Below are 15,437 nucleotides of genomic sequence, written 5' to 3' on the forward strand. Positions count from 1 at the left end.
TGGGACATGTTGAAAAGAGGATGTTAAAAATGTTACTTAAAACTGGGAGGTTGAACCCTGGCTGAGGACAACTCTTCCCGCATTTGCTAATCGCTCACCTGTCTCTCTCCTTATTTGGAAGACCCCACGTTGTTCATATGGTGGACATCTGCAGTTGCTCTGAGGGTAGTAGGTTCTAGCACTACAGACTGGTCATCTCCAGCGAGACTGAAGAGATGGGGAAAACATGCTCCGGCAATTCCACCTGGTTCAAAGGATAAGTACTTATCCTTCGTTCGCAAAGGAGGAAGGCATCCCGGGGCAGTCTGGAACAATCCTTGTCACCTTTCCAGCTTTCGTGTTGATGACATCAAATGACAGATGCCAGAGAAATAATTAAAAATAAACAAGAAAGAGTTTTCCATGATTCACTAAAGTGGTAGGAGTATTCTGTCAGTCAGGAAAGCTTAGAACCATTTATCAGCTGCTACCTAAAATTTAGCATTTAACTTTAATCATGCCTAGTTAGGAAGGAATTAAGCAAAACAGAAAGTGTTTCAACACGACCAGCTGCTACAGATCCCAACTGCTTCATAGTTGAAATTTTTATTTAATCTTTTGTTCTGTTTTAATAAACTCCATTCTTAACAGATTAAATGTCATAAATACTAAAATAGAATGACGTGAGCCAGCTAACCTGTCTATCCCAAACTCCCTTAAATCACTTCGGAAAAAAGCCTGCTACTATAGTCATGTCAATTTCCTCTGGAAAGAAGACCCAGGCAAGACTCCCTCCTCTTTCACAGAGGCCCTGTGGGACTGAAGCTGAGCCTTTATGTCATAGGTAGGTTATTATCAAGGTACCAAATACTGGACCAGAAGAAGGTGGCCTCACATAACTCTTACTCGATTATCCTTCCTCAAAGAGATCAGAGATGGGCTGTGTGGGTGAACTTAGGAGACCAGAGGTGAGCACACTCCTGGTACACGGAGGGGTGACCGCCGTCACCTGCACACGGTCGGCAGCGGCACCAGAGCCGGTTAACTTAGAGCATCACGAAGCTACGGGCCTGCACGTTCGAAGCCTACACTCGAACACAAGGAGAAATCGTGACAGCACATGACGAATGGACAGATCCGTCAGTGGGAGGGGAGAAGGCAGGACAGAGTCTAATAACATGAGCAGGTCTTAGCTGGATAAGCCAATTCCCCACATTGAATGAAAAAAATGATTTTAGGAATTCCCACCCAACTTTTTTCAGAGTCAGTAAGAATTTGGGAACTTGGTTGATTCTGTCAATTTAAAAATCTGTAAAAGAAGTCAACCAACTTCACCTGTTTAATTGAAATTACCCAAAGAACAAAAACGGTTCAAGAACAACCCAGTCTCTGTAACAGTCTGAATCTGCAGTAACAGTGATCCAATTCTGTCACTCACTGCCATGGCTGGGAAGGGATCCAAGCAAAAATTGAACATGGCTGAGAAAGGGGGACACAGAGTGATAGCCTCTAAAAACCACAACTTGTACCTAAACTTGAAAACCCACTCGTAAACCTCCCCAAATCCATCCGGCACTATCACCACCACCTCTCCCCGCACTTGAATCGGCCCGCAGAAGACAGACATGCCAACTCGAATGACTCTGCTCTGCGTCACTCTCTAGGTTGCCAAATTTAGGCAGAAACACATCCATTCACCTTCCCAGAGCTTTCTAGAATTTGTCTAGTCACAGGTTGTCCATATCCTGTCACTTGACACAGTTGCAGTAACTTCACAGTCCATTCGACACACAGAAACAGACCACACGCCAACCTCAGCCACAGGCTCCCTTCTCCCCAAGTCACACTCAGTGCTGGCTGACGAAGGAGACCTCTCACTAAAGGCACAAACATTGAGATCTAGTGCTCATCGGGCGTTTGGGGTAGAGTTCCTTTAACAGTTTGCTTAAAGAGCAGGTCTTCCACACTGAGAACTGGCAAAACCACCGCAGCATATGCTCTGCCTAGATAATGCAGGAGATTCTTACCCAACTTTTCCTTAAGTTAGAGAACTCAGCAGAGGTTATAGAGGGGCCTAAAATAAAGAAGGTATATGTTCCATTGCCTTCTGTAAACCAGGAGTAAAGGGAATAGTGCAAGTTTTAATAGCCCAGATGCTCAGTCACCGAGTACCCCTTTTAAAAAGGCTGAGGCGTCAGTCTGAACTCTTCCTGCCAGCACGCTCTGGCCTGTGCTGTGGCAATCAGAAATACTCTTGGATGAGGCAACAGTTCCTTAAATAATATGCCCATGGCATTTTTCTTCTTTTTGTTATCGTGTTGCCAACGAAAGGAGCCTCCTACTCTTAGGGAGTTTGCAGAGACTAAATTCTAGAATAAAAATGGAACTGGCTCCTTCTGAGAACGGTGCAGGAAGCAATGATCTCCTTTAAAGGGCACACTTTGAGGACAGAGTTTGGCATGCTCTTGTTTTGGAACAGGATGGAAGAAGAGGAAGGACAGGGAGGAAAAGACCAGCAGCAGTAAGGTACTTGGTTACTGTCCCTCTTCCATCTTTCCATGTATGACATTTCACTAGCAATCAGTTTATTACCAGCCCTCGCTGTTTAAATCTTAGCAAGAAAAAGGATATTGAAATGAAGGAAAATGAGATGAATTGCTACCAGTTTTTGGATTTCCTTCTTATAACTAAAGTTCACTCAGAATCTAGGGGAACAGTGTTTGGTTTAAATTGAAAGTGGGAAACTTATGGCACATTAAGGTGACAGATAGTGGGGAAGAGAAGCGGGAAAGCAATGAAACCAGTTAGTTTACCTGAATGTGACCATTCTTGGGAGGAGTCCATGATAATGCAGCAAGTAGGCCGGTCCCCGGCGTTCCACGAAATAAGGGAACTGCAGCGCATATGCCAACTCTACCTTTAACATCTGGGTCACTTGGAGCAAAGAAGTCGCTTTATCTTCCTGGGAGATCAGGGAGGAGGGATGCATCTGACTCAGTTTTAGTATCAGTGTTTGGTTAAAGCGGGTAGATGTCTGTAAAATGCTTTGAGTGCCCAGGAAACAAATCAGAGGCAAAAAATAATATAAAAAACCCATAAAATAAAAACACCATGCATCACAGAATCGAAGGGAAATGAGTCACTGAGCAGGGATACCACTTCTCTAGGTGACCAACAACTTCCGGGAGCTTCCCCCCAACCCTGTATTCTGCTATGAGCCCTTTCACCTAGCATGCACTCACAGAATGGACTGTCGGGGGCAAGAGATCTCGCTTCGGCTCTCATCCATAACTAGGCCATGTCCCAAATTACCCATCTGGAACAGATGCTGAGGGAGACTAGAAGTGAGGCGTGGTCAGGATATACTTTTTGGTATACCTTCTATCTTGAGAAAAAGGAATTTAAACTCATAGAATAATACACAGGTTGATGTACATCTGATAATAAAAAAGATACACTGACCTATTAAAAAGTCATTTAATGTATATTCCAGGATAGCCAATACAAGTTGATTAGATAATTAGCCCTTGAAGAATTCTTTTTACAGTCATATAAAAATGTTTTGCCTTATCAAAAAGAAGTCTAGTCTAACAAAAACGTCCACCAATGGCTTGTATTTTTTTTCCATTTTTAGATTTGCAAGATAATTAAAAATACATACATCTGCATCTCTGAGCATATCACGGTCCATTAGCTAATCAGTTTTGGCAATACACTGCACAGAGGGATACCACCATTGGTTTCTGACATTAAGTTAGCTTTAAGCTTATTGGCTATGCCAACAACTGGAGGCAGCTTGGAACCCAGTCCCTGGAAAGCATTTGCAGGATTCACTACCCGTTTGCCTGACACCTTCTCAATGGTAAGAGGTCTGGGCACAGACTTGCTAATCCAAGGATGTCTTAATGCTTGAGCTGGGGTCAGACGGGCAGAAGGGTCCCAGTGAAGACATCTTTTCAAAAACTCTATAAACAGGTAGTCATCACACCCTTTCAGTGCTGTCACCCAGTCTTTGCTACCTGGGGGACCCCGCTTTTTACCCCTACGTGAGCGACCCCCCACAAGCACAACCCTTCCATCTGCCTGAGTAGTCACAGAACAGTAGCGAGGCAGGCCCTTGGAGTTAATAAAGTACTTGGCACGTTTGGACTGCTCCAGAAGTTTGGGTGGTGGCATCCCTAGAAGCTCCATCATACAGGCCAACTGGTCTCCTTCATCCTCCCCAGGGAAGAGAGGCTGTCCTGTTAAAAGTTCTGCAAGGATGCAGCCAAAACTCCACATGTCAATAGGTGTGCTGTAGCGTCCTCCTAAGATGATCTCTGGAGCTCTGTAGAACCGAGATTGGATGTACGTGTAAAGCTTCTGATACTCGAAACAGCTGGACCCAAAGTCAATGACCTTGGTCGCACTGCGCCCATGGTGTTTTAGGAGAATGTTTTCTGGCTTCAGATCACAGTGAATGATCTTATTTTTGTGGAGAGCATCCAAGGATTGCAAGATGGATTGAGCAAACTTGCGTACTAACGGGACGCTAAAACCCTGAAACTTGTTTTTTTTAATTAGCTCATAAAGGTCTATGCTCAGCAACTCAAAGGCCATGCAAACATGGTTCCGGAATGTGAAACTTTCCAGCATGTGGATAACATTCATGCTACCAGTTTTATCTTGCTTCCTAAGATGCTCCAAAATCCGGATCTCCTCAGCTGCCTGACGATGGAAACGCTTTTCATTGCGCACCATCTTTAGGGCCACGTACTGTCGAAGTTTGTGATCATAGACCCGGGCTACCTGCCCAAAACTCCCCTTGCCAATAATCTTCAGCACCTCGTATCGATAAGCGAGGTGGTCTCGAGGTACATGAATATAGGCCCCATCTGCATCATCATACCCCCCATTATTGGGACCACCAATAACTCCATGTCTTTTTTTGGCATTTGGACCCACAAAGTAAATTTCTGGATAATTGATGATTTCCAGCTTCTCGTAAGCAGTGAGGTGGTGTTTATATTGCTTCAGTGCTTGTTCTGGAGTCAGAGGCACCACTTTGGAGGCTTTGGGTGAATTGCTGGATTTTACTGTATTCAAGCTATCTGAACTTTTACCCTGAGAAACGGTAGGAGAGCATTTTTCAGCGTCATTGATGCCATCTGACTGAAAAGTATCAGATTTTCTGTTGCCAAATTCTTGAAACAGCTGTTCCACCTTCATTTCACCTCCATTCAAAAAGCGCTGAGTATGATCTCTTGTTAACTGCTCAGTGGTGATCTATGGAAAAGAAAAATGAATATAATGTTAAAATCACTAAAAACGATGGAAAGATGAAAGAATCCTCCCCCTGACTTAACAACAACAAATCATGTCCAGTAGTTTAGGTTAAAATGACCCAAAAGCGAGATAAGAAAAGCAGAAGTCTCTAGAAACTTCTTTGCATTAATCCTCAGACTCCCCGAGTATGAAAGCCACCCCACCCCCTACATAGGCTTTGCTTTGCTCAAGACAAGATGGTCTTCTTACCATACCCTAAACATGCTAGGTTCCTTCTAATAGGTATTTCTATTAAGAATATTCTTACCCCCCATCCACTCAGATCCGACACTCTTTCAACACCCAATTCGAGTCCTCTCTCTCCCACTTAGAACTATTCCAAGCCTACAGCTTTTTGAGTCTGTACACAAAATCTGGCACTTGATTATATATATCCATCTTATGTTGTTTATTAATGGTTTCAAGTACCTTCCCAAATCTTAAGGGTATATAGCAGGATCAAAATAATGTACATTACAGTATTCTATAAATGACAAAGTACTATTAAGGGACAGAGGCAGGATTTGAACCCAGGTCTTCTGACTGTCAGTCCTTTCCCATTAACATAACCTGGCAGCAGGTTCTCCTAGTGTCTGTACTATCCAGTGGGGCTGAATGTTGACCATGGCCTGGAATTAACCAAGGCCTCATCATTTACTCTCAGGTCCCTAAATTATTGCAGCCTTTTAGCTCAGCTTTTGAATCACAAGAGCTCTAAGCCAGAGAGAACTCTAGGTCAATTCTTTATGTATCTGAATAGCACTGAGAACCCAATGCTCTCATGCTTCTTGTAAAACTCTCCTAAAGAAATAAAGGGTCTCTCTCTCCCCCACTCTCATATACACTAAGTGATAAAGGTATCCTGCTACTATTTTTACTTGATTTTGCTTAACCTTTGCCTGTAAGGAACAGTAAGCCGCAGAAGAAAGTTCTATATATTCCTCTGAAATGAAACAAGATTCTTTGAAATTAGATGGAGGAAAAGAAAAGCCAAAACAAACAAACAAACAAATAAATAGATACTGTGTTTCCCTGAAAATAAGACTGAGTCTTATATTAATTTTTGCTCCCAAAGACATATTAGGGCTTATGTTCAGGGGATGTCATCCTGAAAAATCATGCTAGAGCTTATGTCCCGGTTAGGTCTTACTTTCGGGAAAACACGGTAGATAGATAGATAGATAGATAAATATGTAAGAAGGTGCTAGAAGGAAAGAAGAAGAAAAAATGTTAAATCTATTGTTAAAAAAAATTCTAGGATACTTCAAAGAACATCTACTGTTCTTAATGGACCCTGAAAAATTGTACCCCTGGTCTGTTTATGTCTAACAGCCTCTATGATCAGGGGTAGACAATTTCAGGAGGGCTCTAAACTATAGTTATAATGTCTAAAAATATGATAAAAATTTAAAGGTAATGATTCGAAGTGGCCAAAATTCTGAAAAATAGAATTTTAATATAATCTAAGCAAACAACACCTGGCCTATTACCCGAAATAAATAACAATGTAAAAGATGAAAATATAAACAACAAAAAAAGGATAAAAGAATTTAAGTGTTGGCATACATTTTTAAAGACAGCTCCTAATCTAAGCTACAAAAGCAGGAAATTATTTCCTGCCTGATGCTTTTAGGTTATTTAATCAATTTCAACATGTATAGAGTACTACAATTATAAAATGAGGTATTACTTTTTTCCCCCCTGGAAGCTTGAAGGCCCGCTGCCATCATGAACGACACAGTAACTATCTGGACCAGTAAGTTCATGACCAACAGACCACTTCAACGGAAACGGATGGTCATCGACGTCCTTCACCCTGGGAAGGCAACAGTACCTAAGACAGAAATTTGGGAAAAACTAGCCAAAATGTGCAAGACCACACCAGATGTCATCTTTGTATTTGGATTCAGAACCCATTTCGGTGGTGGCAAGACAACTGGCTTTGGCATGATTTATGATTCCTTGGATTACGCAAAGAAAAATGAACCCAAACATAGACTTGCAAGACATAGCCTGTAGGAGAAGAAAAAGACCTCAAGAAGACAGCGAAAGGAACTCAAGAACAGAATGAAGAAAGTTAGGGGGACTGCAAAGGCCAATGTTGGTGCTGGCAAAAAGTGAGATGGAGATTGGATGACAGAAGGAGTAAAGATTCCTCAGTGACTTTGTGGTGATTGAGCAGATTTTTCATGAGAGGACTAGTAAACTAAGAACTTAAAAAAAAAAAAAATGCGGTATTACACAATTTTACACAAAAGCAGCCAGCACAACTGCGGCTACACTTTGGCATTTAGTTTTAAAGAGGCAAGATATGGACCAGGAAAAATCTCGCTGATCCCAAAACAGAGAACTATCACTGGTCAAAAAAATAAAATAGGCCTGCAGATAGAACCTAAATACCTTGCTAAAATGTAAAGTATAATGCAACATTTTTCTCATCAGTAATTAAGTCAAATAATTATTCCTGTTTGGGGGAATGAAAAAAAAAAAGAGGGTCCTATCCATCTATCCAACATTCACATGAACATTTATTGTTTGCTATTAGAAGTGCCTAAAAAACAGATGTTCTCAAGGAACTACAATCTATTAGAAGATACTTTGGCTAAATTAGGGATCTATAATTGTTTAGTTTTAGGTAGATTTACATAACAAAAATGAACATTTGCATGCATCTCAGCCAGTTTTCTTTAAAATTTGTACTTTGTAACTTAAACGCATCTAAGTATTTACTGCTGGTCTTGGGAATACATTCTGAAGAAATGTGAAGTCAGAAGGCCTGGGTTGGGGTCCTGGCTGTCCTGCTTAACCTTTAGCCCAGTTTCTTTATCTGTAGAATACAAACAATAATACTTTGCAGGATGTTGTTGAATCAAACTATAATAATACATGAAATACCCTCATAAACTATAAAACATTTTAAAAACACTGGTAACAATAATTCTCAATATATCAAGGTTTAAACTCCTATACACCCTCCCTTTCCCCATTCAGTTTATCTCTTTTCTCTGTGGTGCCTTCCTCCATATGTCCAGTCTCCTTCCACAAGACGTCTGGTACTAAATATGCCTTCGCTCCATGAAGGCTCCCACAATAGGCCTTCCCTTAGGGCGCACAGAAACACCTCACCCACTTTCTCCCCCACATAAAACTTGCTTTCAACTTGCTATACAATTTAATGTGTTACCTCTCCAGAGATATTTGAACTTTAACAGAAGATCAATGCCTTAACTCAAAGGAATGACTCTCTAGGAACTGCAGTCATCAATGACAAGCTGGTAGGAAAGGTATTTGTGGCCCAGGGTCCATCCCTGGGTATTTCACCTACTCTGCCTACATGTAAGGCTGAGCTGGCTCTGGAGGTCTTCATTTCTGTTTGTGATAAAGACAGGGTCTCAGGTACAGAACATTAATAAGAACAGATCTGTAAGAGAAATTCAATTTCCATAGAACTATTACAATAAGATTAAGGAGGTCATTTGGATTTCCTGACTCATGGTTTTTCCTAAAAGCGAGACTTAATCTCTCCCCTGCAAATTAAGTCTTATTTTGCCATCTGGAACTACACGGAAGTATCTAAATTTCATGTAAAACCCCTCAGATACCTAAAAGGGGCTGTCCTGACCCCACCATTTTTCTCTAGGTTCATCATCACCATTATTATCCTGTACTTCACACGGCTTATGTCAGATTCCCTTATTATCCTATTCACATTCTCAACACAGGCTGCACGTCACCTCTCTCCTGACGTGGAACTCACAGAACAGAACACGATACTTCAGGTGTAGTCCACTATGGATTATCAAGGTTCGAATCTCCAATGAATCTGAAGAATACCAGGAAGGAAGTTTTCCACACAGGGAGGGGTTCTCTCCTCAGCTTTCTTTCCTTTCCTGTAAATAACTCAAATACTGGCCTGAATCAATTATGTATCAAGTCTGCTGTGCTATAAATAAAATCTTCCTTCCATTGTTCTAGTAGGAGCTACAATTTTTACACAGGTTAGAGTATAATAGTTTTAAAACACAATATATTTCTAGTATGTGTTTATAATCATAATAACCAAGCAACATATAGGATCGACTACACCAAATATCTTAACTGTAATTATATCCAGAGAGGCAGATAATGTCAGTTTAATCATGTTTTATTTAAGAATGCTTCACATATACTGTTAATTTGGGAGTCTCTTGACATTTCAAATAGAATCTTCTATTGTTGAATCAAGTCTTAAAGATCTTAAGAAATTCAGAAAAAAATACGCTTCTTTTCCAGATATAAAACATTACCTTCCTTCCTAGTTTTTTACTCCAAATCTCTGCAACACAAAGCTTAACCCAATAAAAGCCTCTGAGTAGATGATTTATAGTTAACAATGAGAATGGAACAGCATCTTGGAAAACAGTGATGCTAAAAGAGTTTGTGAAACAGCAATAGGATCTTGGGATAGAGTCATGGCATCGTGAACTGGAATTGTCACCATGAGGTCAAAAACCATTTTTTTCAGTAAAGTTTCCAAAGATACCATTGAGTTAGAATCTAAAATCTTGTGTTTCCAAAAACTGTTAGTGTTTCCAAAAACTGTTACTCTGAATATCATACAGTAAGAAATTCATTTTGATTCTGAAACATACAATTTAACTGGCCTATTGGAAGGTGATTAGCATTGGCTAACTCTGAATTCAAGCTGAAATGAACTTGAAGTCACATGTTAACGCACCAGCCTCCTATAGAGGTGCTAACTGGCAAAAAGTAACCAAGAAATATGACGGACAACACAAGGAATGTGTGGTTTTGAGAGGTTTTTATATTAAAGAAATAAACTTGCAGAGAATGGGAAAGAATGCTACTTCACTCGAGAGAGAGATTAAAAATAGGATGACTAGCCTTCCAAATATATTTAGCCCACACTTTGTAATATTATTGGCTTTGAAAGTAGTGAAAAGGTTGATTTTTATTAGCAAAAGTTGACCAGAAGTTGGGAAGGACAATGAAAAATACAAGTAATCATTATTTTCAGGTAGAAACAATTTTAGGTCTTAAACACAGAAATATGAAGAAATATTACAAATTAATCTATTTAATTATTCAATTTGTTCATTAGATGTTATATGCAGCAAAGTCAAAGGATAGCTTCTCTCCATCATGGAACTTGTCCAAACCCTGCTCTCCTTGCTCCTTTGTGTATGCTGAGGGAATGTGAATTAATTTTTTTATTATCTTAACAGTGTCCAAAGCTAAATTTCTGCAGTCTCCAAAATGATTAAATGCATCAAAAACCACACTGCACTGCTAAGTTTTTTTATGATCTATAAAATGGTTGTCTTCAAATTGATGGCTGCCAAAAGGGAGGGGGGTGGGGGGTTGGGCAGAAAAAGGGAAGGGGATTAAGTACAAACTTCCACTTATAAAATAAGTCATGGGATGGAAAGTACAGCACAGGGAATATAGTCAATAATATCATAACAATTATACACTGTGCCAGACTGGTATTAGACTTATCATTTTGATCCCTTTGTAAGGTCTATAAATGTTGAATCACTTACGTTGTACACCTGAAACTAATATAATATAGTATGTCAACTATAATTAAAAATAAATTTAAAAAGAAAAAAACTAAAAAAAATGATGCTCTTTGGCATACTAAGCTAGAACTGCATTTCTCTATTGTAGGAAAAAAATCTGCAGGTCTATGAATTCAGGGATAATTTTTATTCCTTGTTTTCGTTAAATGGAGCCTTTGTAATACACTGTATGTATATCATCCTATAAAAAAGTAAACATGTTTACCTAGATAAAAATAGAATATTATTTTTTTCCTAATCCTGTATATTTATCCCAGTGATTGAAAGAAATAGCTGGGTTCCAAATAAAAATTAATCTGAAAAGCTAAACTTGGACCACAGAAATTATTCCAAAGTGAAGAGAAACAAAAGGATACAAAGGATACAAAGAGTCTGGGTTGCCAGCTAGATGTTAACTGTACCTTGACATTAAGTAGTACTTTCTCCTTTCCAAGACAATCACAATGCAAAGAATTACTTGATTTACTTACATTTAGTCTTCTGGGCAGAGGTGGTTCAGAAGGATTGCAGAGAACATTTGAACAGGGTGGGCATTTGGTTTCATCTATCATCATGAAGGTATCATAGACACCATCCCCCAATCTAGTTGAAAGTATTACAGATAAAATCTGTCAGTAACTGAAGTACATACATTTCTATCTGCAAAACACCCGGTGTCTTAACTGCTTCATATCTGCTACAAAGAATAATGCATACAAGTAAATGTCTACACTGCCTTTTGGCATTGAATACAAATAACTGGGGTGTTTGGTGGACAAACAGTGAAATCTAACTTTTATTTTTTAAAGAAAGTATAGCATTTCTACGTTTGTATTTTGAAATAGTTAAAACAAGTGTTACTTTCTGAATGTTGTTAAAAATAAGGGCTATAGCAAAAGAATCTCATTTAACTTACTACTTGAAAATGAAGGCTAATTTGAATCAGAAGCTTTAAAATAACCAGAACAGGAAAAAAAAAAAAGAAAAAAAGAAGTAACTGTAATTTTAAGACTTGGGTTCTAATCTAAGCTCTACCACTGGCTCCACTACATTCCTTCCCAGCCTGTTTTCCACATGTTAAAATGGTTAGAGTTCTAGTCTACACACTTCTGGGTCTTACAGGCAAGAAATAAATGGCCTTCTTAGGGCTGTCTTTTTATTTATTTATTTATTTAGCTACTTAACATCTACCTAACTTGTAGAAAAATAGTGAAAACTACAGGAAATATTAAGGGATCCTCTAAATTACAAAATGTACTGACTGAATTTTAGTTCTTTACCCACTGCGTTTTTCTGGTGGATGGTGGAAACTAAATGCTAAATGATTAAGGATCATTTCTTCATTCTTTAACACTGTGTCTCCACCATGGTAAGGGAACACTAAAGAAGGAGAGGATTTATTCATCTGCCACCAAAAACATGGATTTCCCAGTTACACACATGAGCATTTCATTATTTCATTTTTACATGATCTACTATGAATGCAAACAATGGTGATGACCGGGTTGCAGAGGAAGAATTTTTTTATATCTTTTAAAATATGCCGGAATATTCTTGTTGCCTTTAAAAACTGCTTTGTAAAATTAGTTCTAGAGTTTTCTTAATCGATGTGTTACAAAAATACAGAGTAAAAAAACCACTACAAATATTTTTGGAATGTTCTTTTTAAAATCATGCTCTCAGATTCTGATAGAATCACTTATACCTTTAACGAAAGCTGTTTCACTGACAAGAACCAAATATTCTGAATGTGACTGACTCTTTGCCAACAGCATGAATAAAACAAACAAAACGGTACAGGCATCCACATTTACAGAGAAAAAGATAAAGACGACTTACAAGATTTCTTATAAATCACCAGAGAAAATTACCCAAAGGAAGTCTCCATGCAAATAAAGGGGGGGTCCCTTCTCCCCTAAATTTAGGTGTGAAATACAATGTAAGGTGGAGAATCTCTCAAAATACGATCCACCGAAAGCCCTATCATCAGAGCCCCTCACCTGCACAGCCGAAGCCAAACCGCACCCCACACCGCAAAGCCCCAAGAATTCAGCCCTTGGTTATCTGCTCTGAGCAACAGGGCTTCTCTGAAAGCGACTGTTCCCTGTCTTCCCCAGTTTGCTAAAAAGCCCCACAGAAAGTCGCAGCTTCTCAGACTTCCTTACCACATAACCCATGATCTAGGGCTTCAGAGATAATAGCGAGGGTGGGAATTCCTCTTCCCCTAACTCCACTCCAGCCCCCTCCCCTGCTCACGGTGGGCTGGGGGGAAGGGAGCTGATGAAGAAGAAGAGCGTGGGCCCGTCACTGGGAAAAGATCAGACCCCTTCCCTCGTCCCTCCTGCTGAGGGCCCAGTCTTCCCTCCGCCCCCTGACCTCGCCTGCCAGCGCCAGCCGCTCAACCGTGCGCCCCCAGCCCGTTACCCCGCGGCGCCGTTACCTCCGCTGCTGGGGCGGGAGTCCGGCTCCGGGCGGCGCCGCATCCTTCCGCCCGGGCCCGCGAGCAGTGCCTCCCATCCCCTATCTCGGGACCCCCGGGGGGTGGGGCGGCGGTTGGAGCTTCCGGCGGGCAGCGTTCCGGTGGGCTGCGCTGGGGCAGCTGCCTCCCAGGCTGCGACGCTTCCGCGGAGACTCTAGTGTAGACACTGCAGATCCGCGCGCCTCCGCTCGCTACTCGCCGGGGCCAGGAGGGAAAAGAAGAGCAGCAAGGGCGGGCGGGGGAGTGGTGTGGTCGCCTAGCGACCGAGGCACGCCCCGGGAAACGCCTCTGCGCAACTACGCAGGGACGCACAGGGGCGGGATCCGAGGCCTTCCATAGCGCAGGCTCCGGAGGTTCAAGGCAAGGAGCCGCGCCAGCCGCTGGGTTTCGCTGACTGCGAGCTGAGGTGCGGGAGCCGCGGTCGAGTGTTGGGAGAAAGGCTCCCGCGGAGTAGTGTGAAAGTAGCACTTCATCCCCATTTCTACCTCAGAAGTCTGCTGTCCCTTAGCATGTTGCAGCCTGGAGTTCTAAAACGTCTCTTGAATATGAATGAAAAATGAATGAAAAAATGTGTAATTTCTTAGACTTCCCTGCTGAACCCCCACCCCCAGGGTAATGAGTTGCGTAGGAGGGTAATAATAATAAACCCAGTTAGTGACGCTGTACCAGCGCTTCAGAATGTTACATTGTTTTATTTAATCTCAGTAACTATACGAGATGACAGCCCTCTTTTACAGTTTTCACTAGGATCCAGAATTTAAGTTGAGGATTTTCTGACTTCCCTGCAATGGGATGCCACGGATGGTAGGGCTCAAAGAACCGTCCTTGGTGTGAGAAAACAGGCCGGAGGAGCGCTGCTTCCTCAGGACCATCTAGTTGGCAAAACCTGAACTAGAAGTCTGCAGATTCTCAGCCTTCCTCCTACTGCACAGGCCCCCTGGAAATCTCGCCGTCTTTTTCTTTGGAATATGTGTGTCCGTAGGGGTGGGGATCGGGAGCGGGGGGAGGGGTAGGGGAGGGGTCTTCCTTTTCTGAAAAGTTAGGACACCTCAGTAATACCAATGTTAAGCAGATTTTGATAGTTGGAACGAAAGTGAGAGAAAAAGATGTTAAAATACCGAGAACACAAGTGTTGTTTTCTTAAGCGTGGCATCCAATCGGGTGTTCTGAAACTGTAAAGCCAGAGGCTGTCTGACCCTCTTGGAGAGAACCAAATGCCGTGTTCTCCAAATGCTGAACACGGGCGCCACCTGGTGGGACTTGGGGACTCATTGTCCCAAACTAGCGTAACATAGTCCATAAACTGAAAATTTCCATCCAAGGCTCATTTCCGTGTGACTAAAAGTCATATTCCCTGTTCTCATGCCTCCAATTAAACATGCCCTTAAAATCCAAAGGCTCTTCACTTTATAAATTAAGAATGTGTTCGTTTGGGGAACTTTATTCTTTGTGATCGATGTTGCTTTAGTCTCTCTGATATAGATATAAATAAAAATGTTTTCTTCCATGATAATTTTTTTTTAATTTCTAATTTTATGAATAAGCTTTTGTGATTTTTTTTTGTCTCCCCGCAACCAGAATAATCCTGCTTTCATTTGGGTTTGTATTTGGGCTCCCATGGAAGCTTTTGTTTGAAGAAAGCTCCACGGCAACCAAACGTTTGAACTACATTGTTGCTGAGGTCCCTTCCAGTTCTAAGATTGCAAAATTCTATTAAATAATCACTGTTCTTAGTACTTATATGGACACCTCAGACCACTTAACTGCCCTAAACATTCGAATAGGACTTGCCCCACAGGTTTTCTTATTACCTCATTCTGAATCCCTGCTTTGAGAGAATTGGATCTCTTGTCTGTGTTCCAGACATATCTCTGTGAACCAACCTGAGGTAACCCTGCTCCCCTTCCTGCCCCTGAGGTGGGAAACACAAAGGCTGTCTTTCTCTTTAGCCTATCGTTCCCATGGTCAAGGGAGGGAGGATTCCTTGAGGTTGCTGGAGCTTCATAAATCTCTAACCTTAGTGACCCAAGTACTTTGCAATATGTCATCAAAGAACCCCTGTTTTCATAGTGTGCTAGTTAATGTCCAGTGAGGGATCTAGCAGGAGCCTCCGT

General features: G+C 41.3%; 1 protein-coding gene and 1 pseudogene across 5 annotated transcripts; one reads left to right on the top strand and one right to left on the bottom strand.

The window, feature by feature from the left end:
* Positions 1-3,437: 3,437 nt before the first annotated feature.
* On the bottom strand, positions 3,438-13,557 carry DYRK3 (dual specificity tyrosine phosphorylation regulated kinase 3). 5 transcript variants are annotated; one of them, XM_033094029.1, is made up of 3 exons: positions 13,285-13,557; positions 11,336-11,447; positions 3,438-5,244 (listed from the first exon to the last, which is right to left on the bottom strand). In XM_033094029.1, exons 1-3 carry the CDS (start codon positions 13,359-13,361, stop codon positions 3,670-3,672), a joined length of 1,764 nt encoding a protein of 587 aa, XP_032949920.1. In that variant the 5' UTR covers positions 13,362-13,557; the 3' UTR covers positions 3,438-3,669. The 5 variants fall into 5 exon arrangements, with proteins under 5 accessions (XP_032949920.1, XP_032949923.1, XP_032949921.1 ...); XM_033094032.1 differs by lacking the exon at positions 13,285-13,557 and adding an exon at positions 9,041-9,191 and having other exon boundaries at positions 3,449-5,244; positions 11,336-11,427; XM_033094030.1 differs by lacking the exon at positions 13,285-13,557 and adding an exon at positions 9,018-9,191 and having other exon boundaries at positions 3,449-5,244; positions 11,336-11,426.
* Positions 6,891-8,459, top strand: LOC117015403 (40S ribosomal protein S24-like; annotated as a pseudogene).
* Positions 13,558-15,437: the final 1,880 nt, after the last annotated feature.

This window comes from Rhinolophus ferrumequinum, chromosome 22 (genome assembly GCF_004115265.2).
Source record: "Rhinolophus ferrumequinum isolate MPI-CBG mRhiFer1 chromosome 22, mRhiFer1_v1.p, whole genome shotgun sequence".
Lineage (NCBI taxonomy): Eukaryota > Metazoa > Chordata > Mammalia > Chiroptera > Rhinolophidae > Rhinolophus > Rhinolophus ferrumequinum.